Here is a 14711-nt window from a genome sequence, read left to right as displayed (position 1 = left end):
TTTGGGCGGCGGAAGTCTCCACCCCACCCTTTCTGCTGCAGGAAGATCCCCTGCAGCCTTAGGCCACGGCTGACCCTTGAAACTGCGATCCGGAGATAGCTGGGTAGATCCATCCAAACCTACATAAAACTCGCTCACTTCTATTATTTGAAGATCGACGAGCGATACTAAGGGCTTGGAGGCGCTCTCAGCCGGCGACTGAGAGACGAAGAATTCGCCCAAGCAGCGCAAACTGTTTGTAAACTCCACACAAATGGCTCTCCGCTGCCGGAAGCCGCGCTCAGCAAAAAACTGCCAATTGAGCAGAAACAGTTCTGTCTCAATTAGCGCGCAGCTGCTGCACGCAGCGGCCTGTGCAGTGGATTTTGGTGAGCCCTCCGCACTTCCACGCGCCTGCCATTGACACCATGATGGTGATTAGCCCCTAAGAGGCACAGATGCTGCTGCCGGCGCTCCAGAAATCCACCAGCGTAGCCTTATGTCTGTACGCGCCGGGCCGAACCAGGGCTATCGTGCGCTGGATGCTCTGGACTTGTACACGGTCCCGGAGCAGCGGGACATATATGTGCCTCCGCAGTTTGCTATCGGTTTGAATGTATTTGCTGGACAGCTGTATTTTGGCTCTAAGCGCGAGGCTATCCGCGTCTGTCACTATCTCGGTATCAACTTGTATGTAAACGACACCGATGCTATACGCTAAAAAGTGCTAATACTATATAGCTTATATAGATTTATACTAAATCTAACAAAATTCTTATAAGTTTTCTTTTTATAGGTTCGCCGGGACTATAGTGCTATTAGAAAAACCTATAGGCTGCATTTTAACTTTATAGCGCCCTAGGGTTTTATAATGTTGTGTAGGTTGGTGCCTATTATTACCGCTGCCTATAATGACTGATAGCTAAAAGTGTTACTTAAGACTATAGACTACCGACTATAGATTGCCACTATATATAGGCTGTCTAGCTTTAAGTATTAGGGTAGTTAACTGATTGATTATTATATTGGCTAGAGGAACTGCTTGTTTTATACGCGAGACTTCGCCAACCCACCAAAGATAATAGCGAAAACCGCGGTGTTGGCGCCGTAGCGATGTTGGCCAGCCGTTACTTGCAAGAGGTAAGGTCGACAACCATTTTTCAGTTATCTAGCACGTCTATAAGAAAAGCTATAGGGTAATAGAAGTCCGCGGCGGAGGGAGGAGCTACTGTGTTACTCGGAAAGTGGCTTTTAGAGGGTATAAGGGAGTATCTTAAGAAATTAACGTCTAGTCTTAGTGGTAGTGTATTAAGAACATTCTACTATCAACCTAATATAATTTAAGCGGACAATTAGCTTATAAGGACGTAAGTATTAATCTATTTTACTTAATTTTAGTACTATATAATAAATAGAGTACTATTTTAGACTATATTTATATATTACTATTAATACTAGGCTATAAACCCTTAATTTCCTAAAATATTAGCCTATCTCTTATATATAATATTATATAAAGAAGTTTAAAGGTAGTAATAAAGGTACTAGACTTTAGCCCACTATTATAACTAAGATAGTATAGGTTAAGTGTTAGCTAGCCGAGCTTTAGGTTAACTTTACTAAGACCCTAGCTAAAATCTATACTAACTTTATATAAAACCTAAACTACTATAAAATAGAAAGAGCTTACTATCTTCCTATTTCTTCTCTTTCTTTTTCTTAAGAGAGTTAATAATAATTATAATACATATTTATAAATATCTTAAAGATAATCTATAATAATTAACTCTCTTTACTAAAAGAATATAAAATAGAAGACTATTTAACTTATAAAGAGCCTTTAAATAAATACTATTCTTTTTAAGAATAAAATAAAATACTATAAAAGTAGAATATACTTATATAAGCTAAAATAAGGGTAATATAAAAATAACTCTAAGCCCTATAAGGTATAAAAAACCTACCTTATTATACTACTTAGGCCCCCCTAATTTAACTAGGAAATAATATTTATATATTTAAGAAGAAACCTTTTTTACTTAGAAAGAAGTATAATAATAAATTAGATTTATTTTAAAGTTAAAAAAAGATAATTAACGCGGTTAATAAGCGAGCGGCGTGTTTTGCCCCACTTATTCTCTAAAAGTAAAACAACTCTATAAAGATAAGGTTAAAATAGCTAATGTTTTTACTTAAGTATAATAAGGTATTAGACTCCTTATAGAAAAGTAGTATTAATTATAAATAAAATAAATTCTACTTATATAATAGTTAATAATAACTAAGTTTAATTCTTTTTATAATTCTTTTTAAAAATTATATTCTTTAATTTAAAATAGTTAAAACTTTAAATTTATTATAATAGGCTTTTATTAATAACTTTTTACTTATATATAATTAAAAATAAAATATAATTAAAAGTTTTAATAAGTTATTAAAGAAATTTAAAATTTAAAGCTAATTTTTAGTTTTTTTTATTTAACTTATTAAAAAGATTAATATAGTTTATAAGTAAGTAAGCTACCTAAGTAAGTAGGCCACTTTATGTTATTTTTTAATTAACTATATTTAAACTCTACTAACTTAATAGGATAAAATAGTTTTAACTCTAAATAAAAAAGATATTATTAACGCCCTTAAGGCTTTAAAAAAAGACCCTATACTATCACTTTAAAGTATAGCTTATATCTATAATATACTATAAATAATACTAATATATTATTAATAAGAATAACTAAGTTAAGCTAATATAATAATATACTCTTAAAATTAATAAATAAAGAAAAAGATCTCTTTATTTAGTATATTTTTAATCTAAATATATAATCTTAGCTACTTTATTTATATAATATAGAAGCTATAACTAACTGCCTATTAGAGCTTAAATATAATATTCTAGTTAGGAGGTACTAGTCTATAAACTTTATTAGATAACACTTAGAACTTATTACACGTTTATTATATTAAATTAACTATTAAAGAGTCTAATATAAAGATCTAAAGTAATATTAAGACTAGTTTTAGCCTATAAAAAACACTATTATAAAATATAATATATAAAAGGGGGAGATTTATAACTTTAATAAGATAGGCTTTATAATAGGCTAAATATTATCTAAAATAATTATTATAGGTATAGAAAGATATTAAAAAGGTTAGAAAATATAATAAGGAAATTATACTTAGGTAATAATAATAGAGTGTATTAGTATAACTAGTATTATTATTCCTCTATTTATTATTATTATAGGTAAAACCTACCTCTCTTTTTAGTATAAAAATAGCCCCTTACCTTATAATTAGGCTATTTTTATTACTAAAAATAGATAGATTATAAATAAAAAGTGCTTAGAATAGCTTAAGTATTTTAATTTATATATAAAGACTAAAAGAATTAGTAAATATAAACTATTAATCCTTAATAGGTATAAAAGCTATTACTTTATAGATTTTAAGCTATATTATAAGGTAAATAATATAATTATATTATATATACCTATTTATTTATTATATATACTCTAACTATTAGATATTACCTATTTTTAGCTATTAAAATATATATATAGTAATATAATTAATAATCTAATATATACTAAGATTACCTATATTATAAAGGAAGAATTTTTCCTTATAGTTTACTTAGTATATAAAGCTTTTATAACTAAATTAAATATCCTTAGTAGTTTTTAAGGTACTAAGATTTATCCTTTTAATCTAGAATATATTATTTTATAGTTTAATATAAAGTTATAGACTTTATCGCCTTTTAGTACTATTAATAGTTAAGAACTTCTTTAGCTTCTAAAAACCCCTAATAACCTAATAGAAACTCTATCTTAAATAGAATATATTAAAAAAAGGATAAGGATCTATTAAAGTAGCTCTTTAAGTGAAATTATTATAAATATCTTTTAGTTATTAAAGTATATAATAAAAGTAATATAATAGATAGTACTAATATAAGAATAAATTAATAAGCTAGAGGTAGTAAATATATAACTTTCTTAGTACTAATATTTATAAAAAAACGCTTATAGACTAGAAGATCTCTTACTCTAAAAGCTAGTAAAAATTTAGCTACTTAGTTATAAGAGAAGGGTAAAAGAAGATATAATAAGTCTAAAAGTCTAGGTCTATTAGTATAGCCTAAGCTATACTATTAGTGTTATAGTAATTATAATAAAATTAGCTATAATTCTAGGATATATAAAAAGGTAATAGAAATTACTTCTTTAGATAATTATAATTAATTTTTATTAACTAGATTTTATTTTAGTTTATTAAAGTATATTTTTTATTATAAGGTCCTAAAAGGTGGCCTACTCACTTAGGTGGCCTACTCGTTTATAAACTACATTATATAGAGTAACTTAATTTAAATTAACTTAATTTTTAAAGATTATAATTAATTACTTAAAAGTGCCTTTTACTATACTAATATTTAATATATAACCCTTATAAGAGTAATACCTTAATATTAGAGTATATAGAATATTTCTATAAGTTAGTATATAGCTTTACTTAGTATTTATATTCCTAGAATTATAATAGTATTATAGTTTCTTTAGTTTTTAGTCTAAAAGATATAATTATAATATATATAGGCTTTTTTTAGTAACTTAGATTAGTTATAGAGCTATTTATCTACACTTAAAGTCTTTATTACCCTCTAGTTACACTCTTTATAGTACTAGATCAACTAGAATTTTAGATATTACTATAGATTAACCTTATTATAGACATTTTTAATTTAGATCTAACTAATACTAGGTATATTATTTCTAGTCTTACCGCACTTCTTTAGAAATAGCTAGTACTAGTTATTATTAGGTGGTAGTATAGTGATAAATCTCTAATATATAGGAATGTTATTAGAGTAGGTTAAGGTGTAAGACTTATATACTATTCTATTACTATAGTCTATCTAGTTTATAATAACGCTTATAGATATAGTAGTGGTATATAAAAGTGTGAGAGTGTACTTTATAGTATAAATGTCTAATTGCGTATTATAAGTGTACTATTAAGCTAGTAAAGTGAAGTGAGTAAGGGTCTTAGTAGTATATTTAAGTAAATTTAATCTATATATATCTTACACTATTATAGGGCTGCTAGTAGTAATAGCGCAATAAGTTTCATAGAGAGTAATGAGATTGACGGGGATACCCTGGTATATACCCCGAGTTGACTATATAATCGCCCTTTATATCTGCTCCCGGCATTTGCAGCCTAGTCGCTGGCTCTTCCCCCTTTCATTCTGATAAGGCTGGATTGCAAATACAACGCAGCGCCTAGGTTCGTAGGGCCTTATGACTTTAGACCTCGCGGGATCCCGCGAAAATTACTAAACATAGTGTGAATACCCTACTCTCTAGTAGGATTTAAACTAACTACACTATATATAACTATAGTTATATTATTATTCTTAGTTTAACTAGGACTTAACAATTATATAATCCTCTATTACTATATTTTTACTAGTATTTAGTGAGTAAAGGGCTTCCTACTCCTTAGTATCTTTCTTAATATACTTCTATATATACTTTATACCCCTTCTCTTCTAAGCTTTAGGGTTACTATATAGTTTTATAGCTATCTTAGTTTTTACCTATTTATCTTCTTACTTATTTTAGTTGAGATATACTATTATTTCCTCCTTTATCTAGTCTCTAATACCTAATACTATTCTATAATTCTTTAATATTTATTTATAGTCTAAATACCACTTATAGCTCTATTTATTATAGTATAAAGGTAATCCTTATACCTTATAATAGATCTAGTTAGTCCTAATACTTCCTAAGGGCTATATACTATACTATACGCTCCTTAACATATTAAGTATAAATAGCTTATAGTAAATCATATCTTAGTATACACGTTACAAGTTTATTAAGTAGGGATATTATAACTAGACATATTAAGCTACACTTAGGTAGCTATCCTAATATTATAATACTAGATAACGCGCTTAATATAGACGCGCTATAGCACCCTTATATTATAACTATAAAAGCCTAATACCCTATTATAGGTAGTAAGAATTTAACCTTTTTTCCCTAATATAATATCTTTTTTTAAAATACTATAATTAATTAATTATAAAGCCTTACTTTTATAGGTAAGAATTACCCTTCTAGGTATCCTCTTTTAACCTATAATAATAACTTAATATTAAGGCCCTTACTATAACCTATAAGACCTAAAATTAACTTATATAAAGTAACTTAACCTAAATTAACTTAATTCTTAAAGATTATAATTAATCACTTAAAAGTGCACTCTATTATACTAATACTTAATATACCACCCTTATAGGAGTAATACCTTAATATTAGAGCATATAGAGTATTTTATAAGTAGGCGTATAGCTTTCCTTTAGTGTTTATAGTCCTAGAATCACACTATACTTATAGAATAGTTAGGATATTAATTTAAAGGAATAAGACACTTTTAATTTATAAACTTTTCTTAAGTAGTATAATATATATAAGGAGTAAGTTATTAACCCTTTATATAAAAAGAAACTAGAAGTAAATAAGATAGCTAATAAGTAAAAGTACTAGGAAGAACTATAAAGGGTCTTATAAGTAGATCGCCTATATAGACTATATACTAGGCTCTTTATACTATAAATCTTATTTTAGCTTCTTATATTAAGCTCTTAGCTATTCTCCCCTTACTAAAGTAAAGCTTATAGCTATTTTATATTTTAAAATATATATTAGCTAAAGTCTAAGATAGTTAAATTAGTTACTTAGCTATTATTTATTACTTAGTCCTAGTATCTACCGCTACCTAGCTTCTAGCAAACTATAATAAGCTACTTATAACTATCTTTTATATCTGCCCGCGAAACTATCGTAATGTGTTTCAAAGCATTAAGGATAAAGGACGTGTATTGTCTTGCTATCCCACTCCTGCACTCTAGCGAAAGAAATGGGTTCTTTGCTCACCATTCCAGTGTCAGAACTCGAATAGGTTATCTCGTAGCGAGATAGCGCGCCTACTATTCCCTGTCGGGTTGGTTGGGTCGATGGACGAGATGGGTAGGCGGTGGCTTCCCGGTTGGAGCATTAACAATACTTGTGCCTCGAGTTTGTAAGTAGTCGCCCTCTACTCGAGTTATGTGAGCAAAAACACCTGATTTTAAGTAGAGTCGATGAAGGTTAAAGTATATAAGCCGGTCAATATACTTAAGAAGAGAAACCACGGCAGACGAAGAATGCGGCCAGGCTTTAGTTCCAGTACCGTGCACTGTGGTGCAGCGGCGCCTTGTTGTCGCAGAGCCGTCCTGACAGTACCGCATTCTTCTGAAGCAGTTTCATTCCCTTGGGGGCACGAGAAGTGGGTGCGTGGCACGTGTAGATTTCAGCTCTTATGGTGTCCTCCGTTTGCCAGCCAGAATGTTGGCTCGCCAGGCTCTGCCTCGTTACTTGCATACCCCTCCACCGTTCCCCCTCACATCTTCACATACCTCCATTTTCCACAGTCCTTTTTTCCACCACTGCCGTATAGATATCCATACCACTCTTGTGGTCCGACGAGGAGCCCGACGAGGAAGACGATGAAGCGCCGAGATGAGACCAGTGGAAGTAGTATGACGATGCCTTTTTCTTGCCAAGCCGCATCGTGTAGATTGGTGCTGCGATCTAGCACGCACGGGCTGATCGTCTTAGTGTGCGCCAAAAGTGGCTCTTTGCAGAAGCTAAGAAACGCTCTTCAGCAATCGCGATAAAGCTCAGCTGCGTAGCTCTCGTCTTGCAGCATAGTCCTTTCTGACGGCGGGTCTAAAACAAAGTCACGACGGGAGGAAAAATAACGCAACACTCGATTCCATGAAATGGAGCCTGCTAATTACGACATGCCGAGAGATAATCGCAGTGGCGCGGTGCGACGGTAGTCGGGCCCAAGTGCCGGGGACCTGCCCCATTAGGCAGGCCGCCACGTACCTTAATTGCAGCAAGCTTCTCAAAAGACGATAGGCTCCTTTAGTATTTCACGAATGGACCTTATTTCGGTAATACGAAGCCGATCTTCACCTGCCGTGGCAGTGTCGCACTACTGCCTTTTGCGGTGCTTCTCGGCTCAGAAAGCGGCACACTGCGAACGTGGCGGAGGTCATCGGCCCCGTTGCCGATGATGTGCTCAAATACATATATCCGGGATGTGCCGCTCATCAACCTTGGAATTTCTTGCAGTGTTTCTTACACCACGCCCATTTCTATCTCACCAAGCACGATGCGATCTGTCCAGCTTGCCATCGCCGCCCTGGCCGGGCTCGTCGCCGCGTTGCCGCAAGAGGCCACCAACAAGCAGTACAAGCGCACCGAGAATGGCATCCAGTACAACGTCTTTGAGCACGCTGCCACGGACACCACCCTCAAGTATGTGTCCAACTCGGGCATCTGCGAGACGACGCCCGGCGTGAACCAGCACTCTGGCTACCAGACTGTCGGTGAGTCTGTCCTGCACGCTGACGTACTTGGACAAGCTGCTGATGGAGGCCTGTCCCAGGTAACAACCAGCACATGTGGTGGTGGTTCTTTGAGGCTCGCAACAACTCCAAGACTGCGCCTCTGGCTCTCTGGCTTAATGGCGGTCCCGGCTGCAGCTCCATGCTCGGACTTTTCCAGGAGAATGGCCCTTGCACGTTCAACGACGGCGGCTCGCAGCCCAAGCTGAACCCATACTCGTGGAACAGCTTCGCAAACATGGTACGGGCAAATATTTTTTTTTTTTTTCGTTGATCACTTTGCTCATCAAGGTGTAGCTCTACGTTGACCAGCCCATCGGCGCCGGCTTCAGCTACGGCGACGTCAACGCGGCCGACTCGACACCGCACGCCGCCCCCGCCGTCTGGAAGATGGTGCAGGCGTTTCTCTCTCAGTTCCCCGAGTACGAGTCGCGTGACTTTGGTCTTTTTACCGAGTCGTACGGCGGCCACTATGGCCCCGAGTTCGCGTACTACTTTGAGCAGCAGAACGCCGCCATTGACGCCGGCACCGTCACTGGCGAAAAGATTAACCTCGTTGCACTGGGCATTAACAATGGCTGGATCGACCCTAGTGAGTTTTCCCAACAAGGCTTGGAGAACAATAGAGAGCCCTGACAAGTCTCGCAGAGAACCAATACAAGGCATACATTGACTTTGCCGTCAAGAACCAGTACCGCCCCCTGCTGAGCGCCGACGACGCCGCGTCCATCTACGATGACTGGAAGAACAAGTGCGTGCCCTCGTACGACGGCTGCACCGACGATGCCAGCACCGACGACACCTGCGCGCAGGCTGGCAACATGTGCAGTGAGTATGTTGAGAGCCCGCTCGAGCAGCTGGCCCAGTTTGACGCGTACGACATTCGCGCCGACAGCGACACCTTCCCGCCCAGCAGCTTTGTGAGCTACCTCACTAGCGCATCCGTCAAGAAGGCAATTGGCGCTACATCCAACTTTTCTTCCTGTGGATCAACCGCCATTGGCGGTGATGACAGTACGTATTTGACCCTTATTCTTTCGTGGCACTCACTGTCTTCTGAGAACTAACTAACACTGTCTGCCAGGCGCTCGCTCGTTCCTCACGCCTCTGACCGAAGTAATCAAGTCGAACGTCAATGTCCTGGTTTGGGCTGGCGATGCTGGTAAGTAGCTATCATTCGCAACTTTGCCTTGTTCTTTTTTTTTTTTTTTTGGATACAAACTGACGGAATGTAGACTGGATCTGCAACTGGATGGGCAACTACGACGCCGTTCAGTCGATTGCGCCTCAAGCGTTTGTCTCGGCCGAAATCCAGGACTACACTGTCGGCGGCAAAAAGTACGGCGAGTACAAGACGGCGGGCAACCTGAATTGGCTGCGCGTCTATGAGGCTGGTCACGAGGTGCCCGCGTACCAGCCCGAGGCGGCGCTTGCTGCCTTTACCTCGATCATGTCGAAGCAGAGCCTCAAGTCGACTTAGGCGGATCAAGCATTATTTGAATAGTACGGTGGAATAAGAACAGCCGTACTTGAAACTTCAGACGATTGCACAATGCAAAATAGTATATGAAATATTCAAATTTAGAGATTTTGTACAGAATCGAGCACGGCCGAGGCAGACTCCAACTCTGTTAGCCGCCAGCGGATCGTGCTCTCTCGAAAAGCCCCATCAACGTGACGAGCGCCATGCGATGGAACTTTTCGCCCAAGTCTTCATGCATCGCCAAAGTGCCGCACTGCCCGATCTTGGCCTGCCCCGTAAACAGCGCAATAATCTCCTCGCTTCTCTTCAGACAGCTTCCAGTGGCGCCTCGTCGCCGCGGTCGGCTTCGTGCCATCGATGCCCGGGTTCCGGGTGCGCGTCAATGTAAACGTCCGCCGCTCTGGCATCAAAAGACCCGTTTCTGTCACCGCTGCAAGATTCACAGACCAGGTATACCTGGCATGCGTGGCCTTGTTCATGCACGAGAGGTCGTCCCATTCGACCGTGGCCATGTCGGCGGGGTCACCGAGGCCGACCTTCATACCGACGGTGGGCGCCTGAAAGTGCAAAACTGCGACCAGAGGCCCGCTGCTGTCGGCTCCGGAATGGAACGTAAGGCGTGGCTGGCCGGGCTTGATCTTGATCTTGATTTTGAGTAGTAGTTGTCTTGGCCGTCTGCGGCGGCGACAGCGTAGTGCGCCTTGAATGCGGGCTTGGCCACGACGTAGCGCTTATTCATGGCGTTTCCGGTTGCGAATATTTTTCTTTGAGTTTTCTGTGCTCAGTGACAGAAAAAAATGTGAACAAGAGAGAGTGTGATACTCGTTTTTACGACGATGGAAATTGATCATGTCGGCAGGCTAGACGCCGTCTTTTTAGGCCACAAGCTAGAACAGAGTTGCGCGATGTTGCTTCAGCCGTTGAGCATCACGCGTCGAACCTACATTTATCCTACATTCATTCTTCTGCAGCTGAGGAGACGCTGGCAAGTATCTTCGCCCCATTTCCCCAAAAAGGTGCATGTATCCCAATTCATCAACGACTGCTACATCCTGGCTTGTACTTACCCGGTACGGATGTATACCACGAATGCGGTCTATACGAGATCGCTCATGACTTACGTTATTAGCGCTGGCGCAACAACCAGACTAAAAATCAATTAAAAAGAATAGCTAACAATGAAAGAAATAAGAAAAAAAGAAAAAAAAAGAGAATAGAAATAATAGTATAAACAGAAAAAAAGAAAAACGAAAAAAAAGGAAATACTAGTATAGAAAATAAAATTAAAAGAAATTTTATAGATAGAGAAGACTACAAGCAGAAATCTAGCATTTCTTTTAGAATTTTAGCTACTGCCAGTATACTGTAAGAAGGGGTTAGAAAAATCGGCGTCGTGGTAGTGTTTTTAGTGTAATGTGCTAGGGCGCACGGTGTTGTACAGGTTACGGTGCTGTACAGCACCCTGTTGGAGGTATGAGAACTGAGGCCCGTGTATGTTGTTGCTTTTTATCATGATCGTGGTTTTCCATTTTCTTGAGCTAAACCATCAAGCTATCCAAATTTCCGGAGACATGGCTCTACAAGATTTCAACTAATCAACGCAAGTTGACGTTAACCGATGTGAACATTCACTTATAACTATTGCCATATCACTCCTAGTCACCGTCGAGTTGACAAACTAATACATAGAGTGAGCCCTCATATTAGCCACAAAAGCCCGCGGCTTCACCTGAATTACCATGCCTATTCGGCATCGTTGTCCAGGGCTCCGCTGCCAGGCCCGTCCGGCACGCACGCGGCTGCCACCACCGCTGCCACCGCGACACCAGCCATTGCCCACCATGCCAATCCAACGACGCCGGCCCCAAGCCCGACGCCGTACAGCCAACCCGTCATGACGAGGTGACCCATCCCGCGCGCTGCCGCCCCCACGCTCGCGCCAATCCCATTGACGGTGGCCAGCACCGCGCGGTCCGGGCACGCGGCGTTGAGCATCATTGCGCCTGCCGGGAGCACCATCGACCGCGCTGTCGACTGCACGACGAGGATGGCGACGACCACTGCCCAGAGGGTCACGCCGCTGGATGGTAGCGGGGCGAAGGTCGCAGATGGCAGGGCGGTCAGGTACGGGTGCAGAGCGTAGGCGACGGGGAAGATGACGAGGGCGTAGCGGTAGAGGCGCAGGGTGCCGAACATGTCGCGCAGCTTGGGGAAGAAGATGAGCTGGAGCAGGGCGCCGACGACGCCGCGGATGGCGAAGACGGTGGCAATGTCGCGCGGGCGAAAGGCGAGGCCGCCAGTGAAGACAAAGGGTCCGTGGGGGTGGTAGTCTGGCGGCACTTCGACGTACGTCGAGTTGGATGTAGAGCGGACGGCTGACGTGGAAGAGTTGTCCGAGCTCGAGATGAAATCTTGGGAGGAGTCGAAGCGTGGCGTGGATGCAAAGACGAGTAGAAGTGACGGGTAGGAAAAGAGGTGCATCGAGACCAGTGCCCTTGCCGCGAGGGTCAGTATCAGCCGCATCGTCCAGATACTAACAGGCTGCTGCTTTTCCTCGGCAACCGACACAAGACGCTGGCCTTCTTCCTGCTCGTTCAGCTCGTATTCCTGATTCGCGAGCGGCTCGTACCGAGCTTGCCTCTTCTGGAGGTACTGTGTGTATAACTCGCGCACCCATAACGGGAGAATTGATATGCTTTTCTTCTTTTTGCCCTTCTTCCCTGCAGCAGGATGCGTCTCCTTGAGGCGAAACGCAATCAGCGCCGCGATGCCCAGCTTCAAGAAGCCATTGACCGCATTTGGCAACAAAAAGGGACACGCCGCAAACCACCCTCCCGTATGAGTCGTACCTCCCACCGCTCCATCCGCAAGCAGTCCTCCGAGGATCGGCCCAATGATGGACCCGAGGTTGAACGCCGCGGGCAGTAGCAGCACGCCGCGAGACTCGAACCGCTCGCCGCTGATCTCGCGGATCGTGCTGCGCATAGCCGCCCCCTTCCCGCCTGCCATGCCCACAATCAGGCGCCACACGACAGCGCCCGCGAAGCTGTGTGTAAACCCCAGCCCGAAGCTCCCAATCCCAGAAAGCACGAGCCCCAGAACAATGACGGCGCGTCGCCCGATGCGAGGGTGGTCGGCCAGCATACCCCACAGCGTCGAGGTGAAGAGCTGCGGGATGGCGCCGGCGGCGCGGAGGAGCGAGAGCTGCAGCGCGACGGTCGCAGTGTCGGGCAGGGACCCGTCGGTAGCCGCGAAGGAGCGCAGCTGGAAGATGATGAAGCTCTGCTGGCTGCCGCTCGCGACCATCTCGACGAGCCGCGCCGAGGTGATGAGCGCGAGCTGCCCCTTCTGCGGCATGGCGGCCCAGGAACCTGACGATGCGGCGTCGGCAGCCTGCTCCCCTTTCTGCCCAGTGCAGGTGGCCTGGGCAGGCTCCGGGATGCTGCTCACATGAACAGTGGTCGAGGTGATTGCCATGTCTGCGGTGAGGGAGGGCTTCGATTGTGACTTGCCTTACACGCCAAAATGCGATGGAGGAAGAAGAAACGTCGTGACCCGGTCTGTGGCCGACCAAGAGATTAAGATGTGGCAGTTGGTAAAGATGTGCGGCTTCGTCCTCGGATCCGGCCAAGACTGCGCAGCCCTATCACTGGTGGACAGAGACGGCCCGCCTCCGCTGCGGCATTCTTCTCTGAAACCATCGCGTAAATACCCTGGATGGTCTCATGGGTCGATATTAGCTGAGTAGTAATTGCGTTAGACAAAATTCATCGGTAATATGTCTCACTCATCTGACCCTTCACATTCCAAAGATGGTATTGTGCTGGAGAAGCAATCTTCGTCGACAGCTGTTTCTTTCTGCTGGAATTCTCCATCTTCAAATGCAATCACACAGTCAATAGGCGACGGCCGCGCCCAGGAGAAGAACGGCTTTGATCCGTGTCCGGGTTATTTCCGCGTGGTTTCGTGAAGTATCCATATTGTCACTTCAATACGATCATTGAGCGCCCTCCTTCGACCAGGATTCGCAAAGTGGCCGGTGATGAGGTCGAGAATAAAGCCTCCTGTCATTTGCGCGCTGCAGATAATGAGATTACGACCTGCACCATGCGAGCCGCGTCTGCAGAGATCGTGGTGGCGATCGCGCATCTCTTCTGGCCGGAGCACGTTGTCCGCCACGGTAGACGGGGGTGATGGGAACGCCGAGCGGGCCGTCCAGAGAATCTTAAGTGCATCTCGAGGGTAATGAGATGTGACAGGTGCGAGAGACAGTGGGGTGGGGGCTCAAGGCAGGCAAAAGGAGAGACATGCCGGCACCTTTACATGCAGCGCGTCGCGACCCTGTAAAGCATGAAAGCCACACAGTGCCATCTTCAAGAGGGGAGAAACTTGTTTCTGATGTGCGATATCATCCATAAACGAGCCTCGCGGGGGGAGCATATGCGCCGACATGACAAAGAAGTGGAATGTCTCACGCGTCGGCGTTGCCTACTGATTTTTCAGGGTCGCGTACCGCGATGGTCTTATTCTCAGCCGTGATCCCCTCCCTGATGTCGCATAGCGTGCCAACCTACACACGTCTCTCTTTTGCCGTCCGAAGCAAACGTCGATCAAAGACTGTGAGCCGAACAAGTGACGAGGACGCCTGGACGTATAGAACCTTTTCGAGGCTCAAAGCGCCGAGGCAAGTGCCAGAGCTGCAGGGAGCGGCGGGCGAGCGGTACAAATGAGTAGGACTGACCCTCTCACAAGTGCTGTCTTACGATAGGATCG

At 42.2% G+C, this 14711-nt stretch overlaps 5 protein-coding genes across 5 annotated transcripts; 2 read left to right on the top strand and 3 right to left on the bottom strand.

The window, feature by feature from the left end:
• Window positions 1–478: 478 nt before the first annotated feature.
• LMH87_001732 (uncharacterized protein) lies at window positions 479–760 on the top strand (the record flags this gene model as incomplete). Its single annotated transcript, XM_056193056.1, has 2 exons — window positions 479–669; window positions 721–760. The coding sequence occupies 2 exons, from the start codon at window positions 479–481 to the stop codon at window positions 758–760; spliced, it is 231 nt and encodes a 76-aa protein (XP_056050133.1).
• Window positions 761–8220: 7460 nt separating this feature from the next.
• Window positions 8221–9935, top strand: LMH87_001731 (uncharacterized protein; the record flags this gene model as incomplete). Its single annotated transcript, XM_056193055.1, has 6 exons — window positions 8221–8437; window positions 8497–8696; window positions 8753–9047; window positions 9104–9469; window positions 9540–9617; window positions 9691–9935. 6 exons carry the CDS (start codon window positions 8221–8223, stop codon window positions 9933–9935), a joined length of 1401 nt encoding a protein of 466 aa, XP_056050132.1.
• Window positions 9936–10168: 233 nt separating this feature from the next.
• Window positions 10169–10480, bottom strand: LMH87_001730 (uncharacterized protein; the record flags this gene model as incomplete). Its single annotated transcript, XM_056193054.1, has 1 exon — window positions 10169–10480. One exon carries the CDS (start codon window positions 10478–10480, stop codon window positions 10169–10171), a length of 312 nt encoding a protein of 103 aa, XP_056050131.1.
• A 1201-nt stretch (window positions 10481–11681) lies between these two features.
• On the bottom strand, window positions 11682–13415 carry LMH87_001729 (uncharacterized protein; the record flags this gene model as incomplete). The annotated part of the gene is made up of 1 exon (XM_056193053.1): window positions 11682–13415. One exon carries the CDS (start codon window positions 13413–13415, stop codon window positions 11682–11684), a length of 1734 nt encoding a protein of 577 aa, XP_056050130.1.
• A 36-nt stretch (window positions 13416–13451) lies between these two features.
• Window positions 13452–13813, bottom strand: LMH87_001728 (uncharacterized protein; the record flags this gene model as incomplete). The annotated part of the gene is made up of 2 exons (XM_056193052.1): window positions 13452–13660; window positions 13726–13813. The coding sequence occupies 2 exons, from the start codon at window positions 13811–13813 to the stop codon at window positions 13452–13454; spliced, it is 297 nt and encodes a 98-aa protein (XP_056050129.1).
• Between the last annotated feature and the right edge of the window lie 898 nt (window positions 13814–14711).

The sequence above is a fragment of the Akanthomyces muscarius genome, chromosome 3 (genome assembly GCF_028009165.1).
Source record: "Akanthomyces muscarius strain Ve6 chromosome 3, whole genome shotgun sequence".
In the NCBI taxonomy this organism is placed as follows: domain Eukaryota; kingdom Fungi; phylum Ascomycota; class Sordariomycetes; order Hypocreales; family Cordycipitaceae; genus Akanthomyces; species Akanthomyces muscarius.
This window is presented reverse-complemented; position numbering and strand designations above follow the sequence as displayed.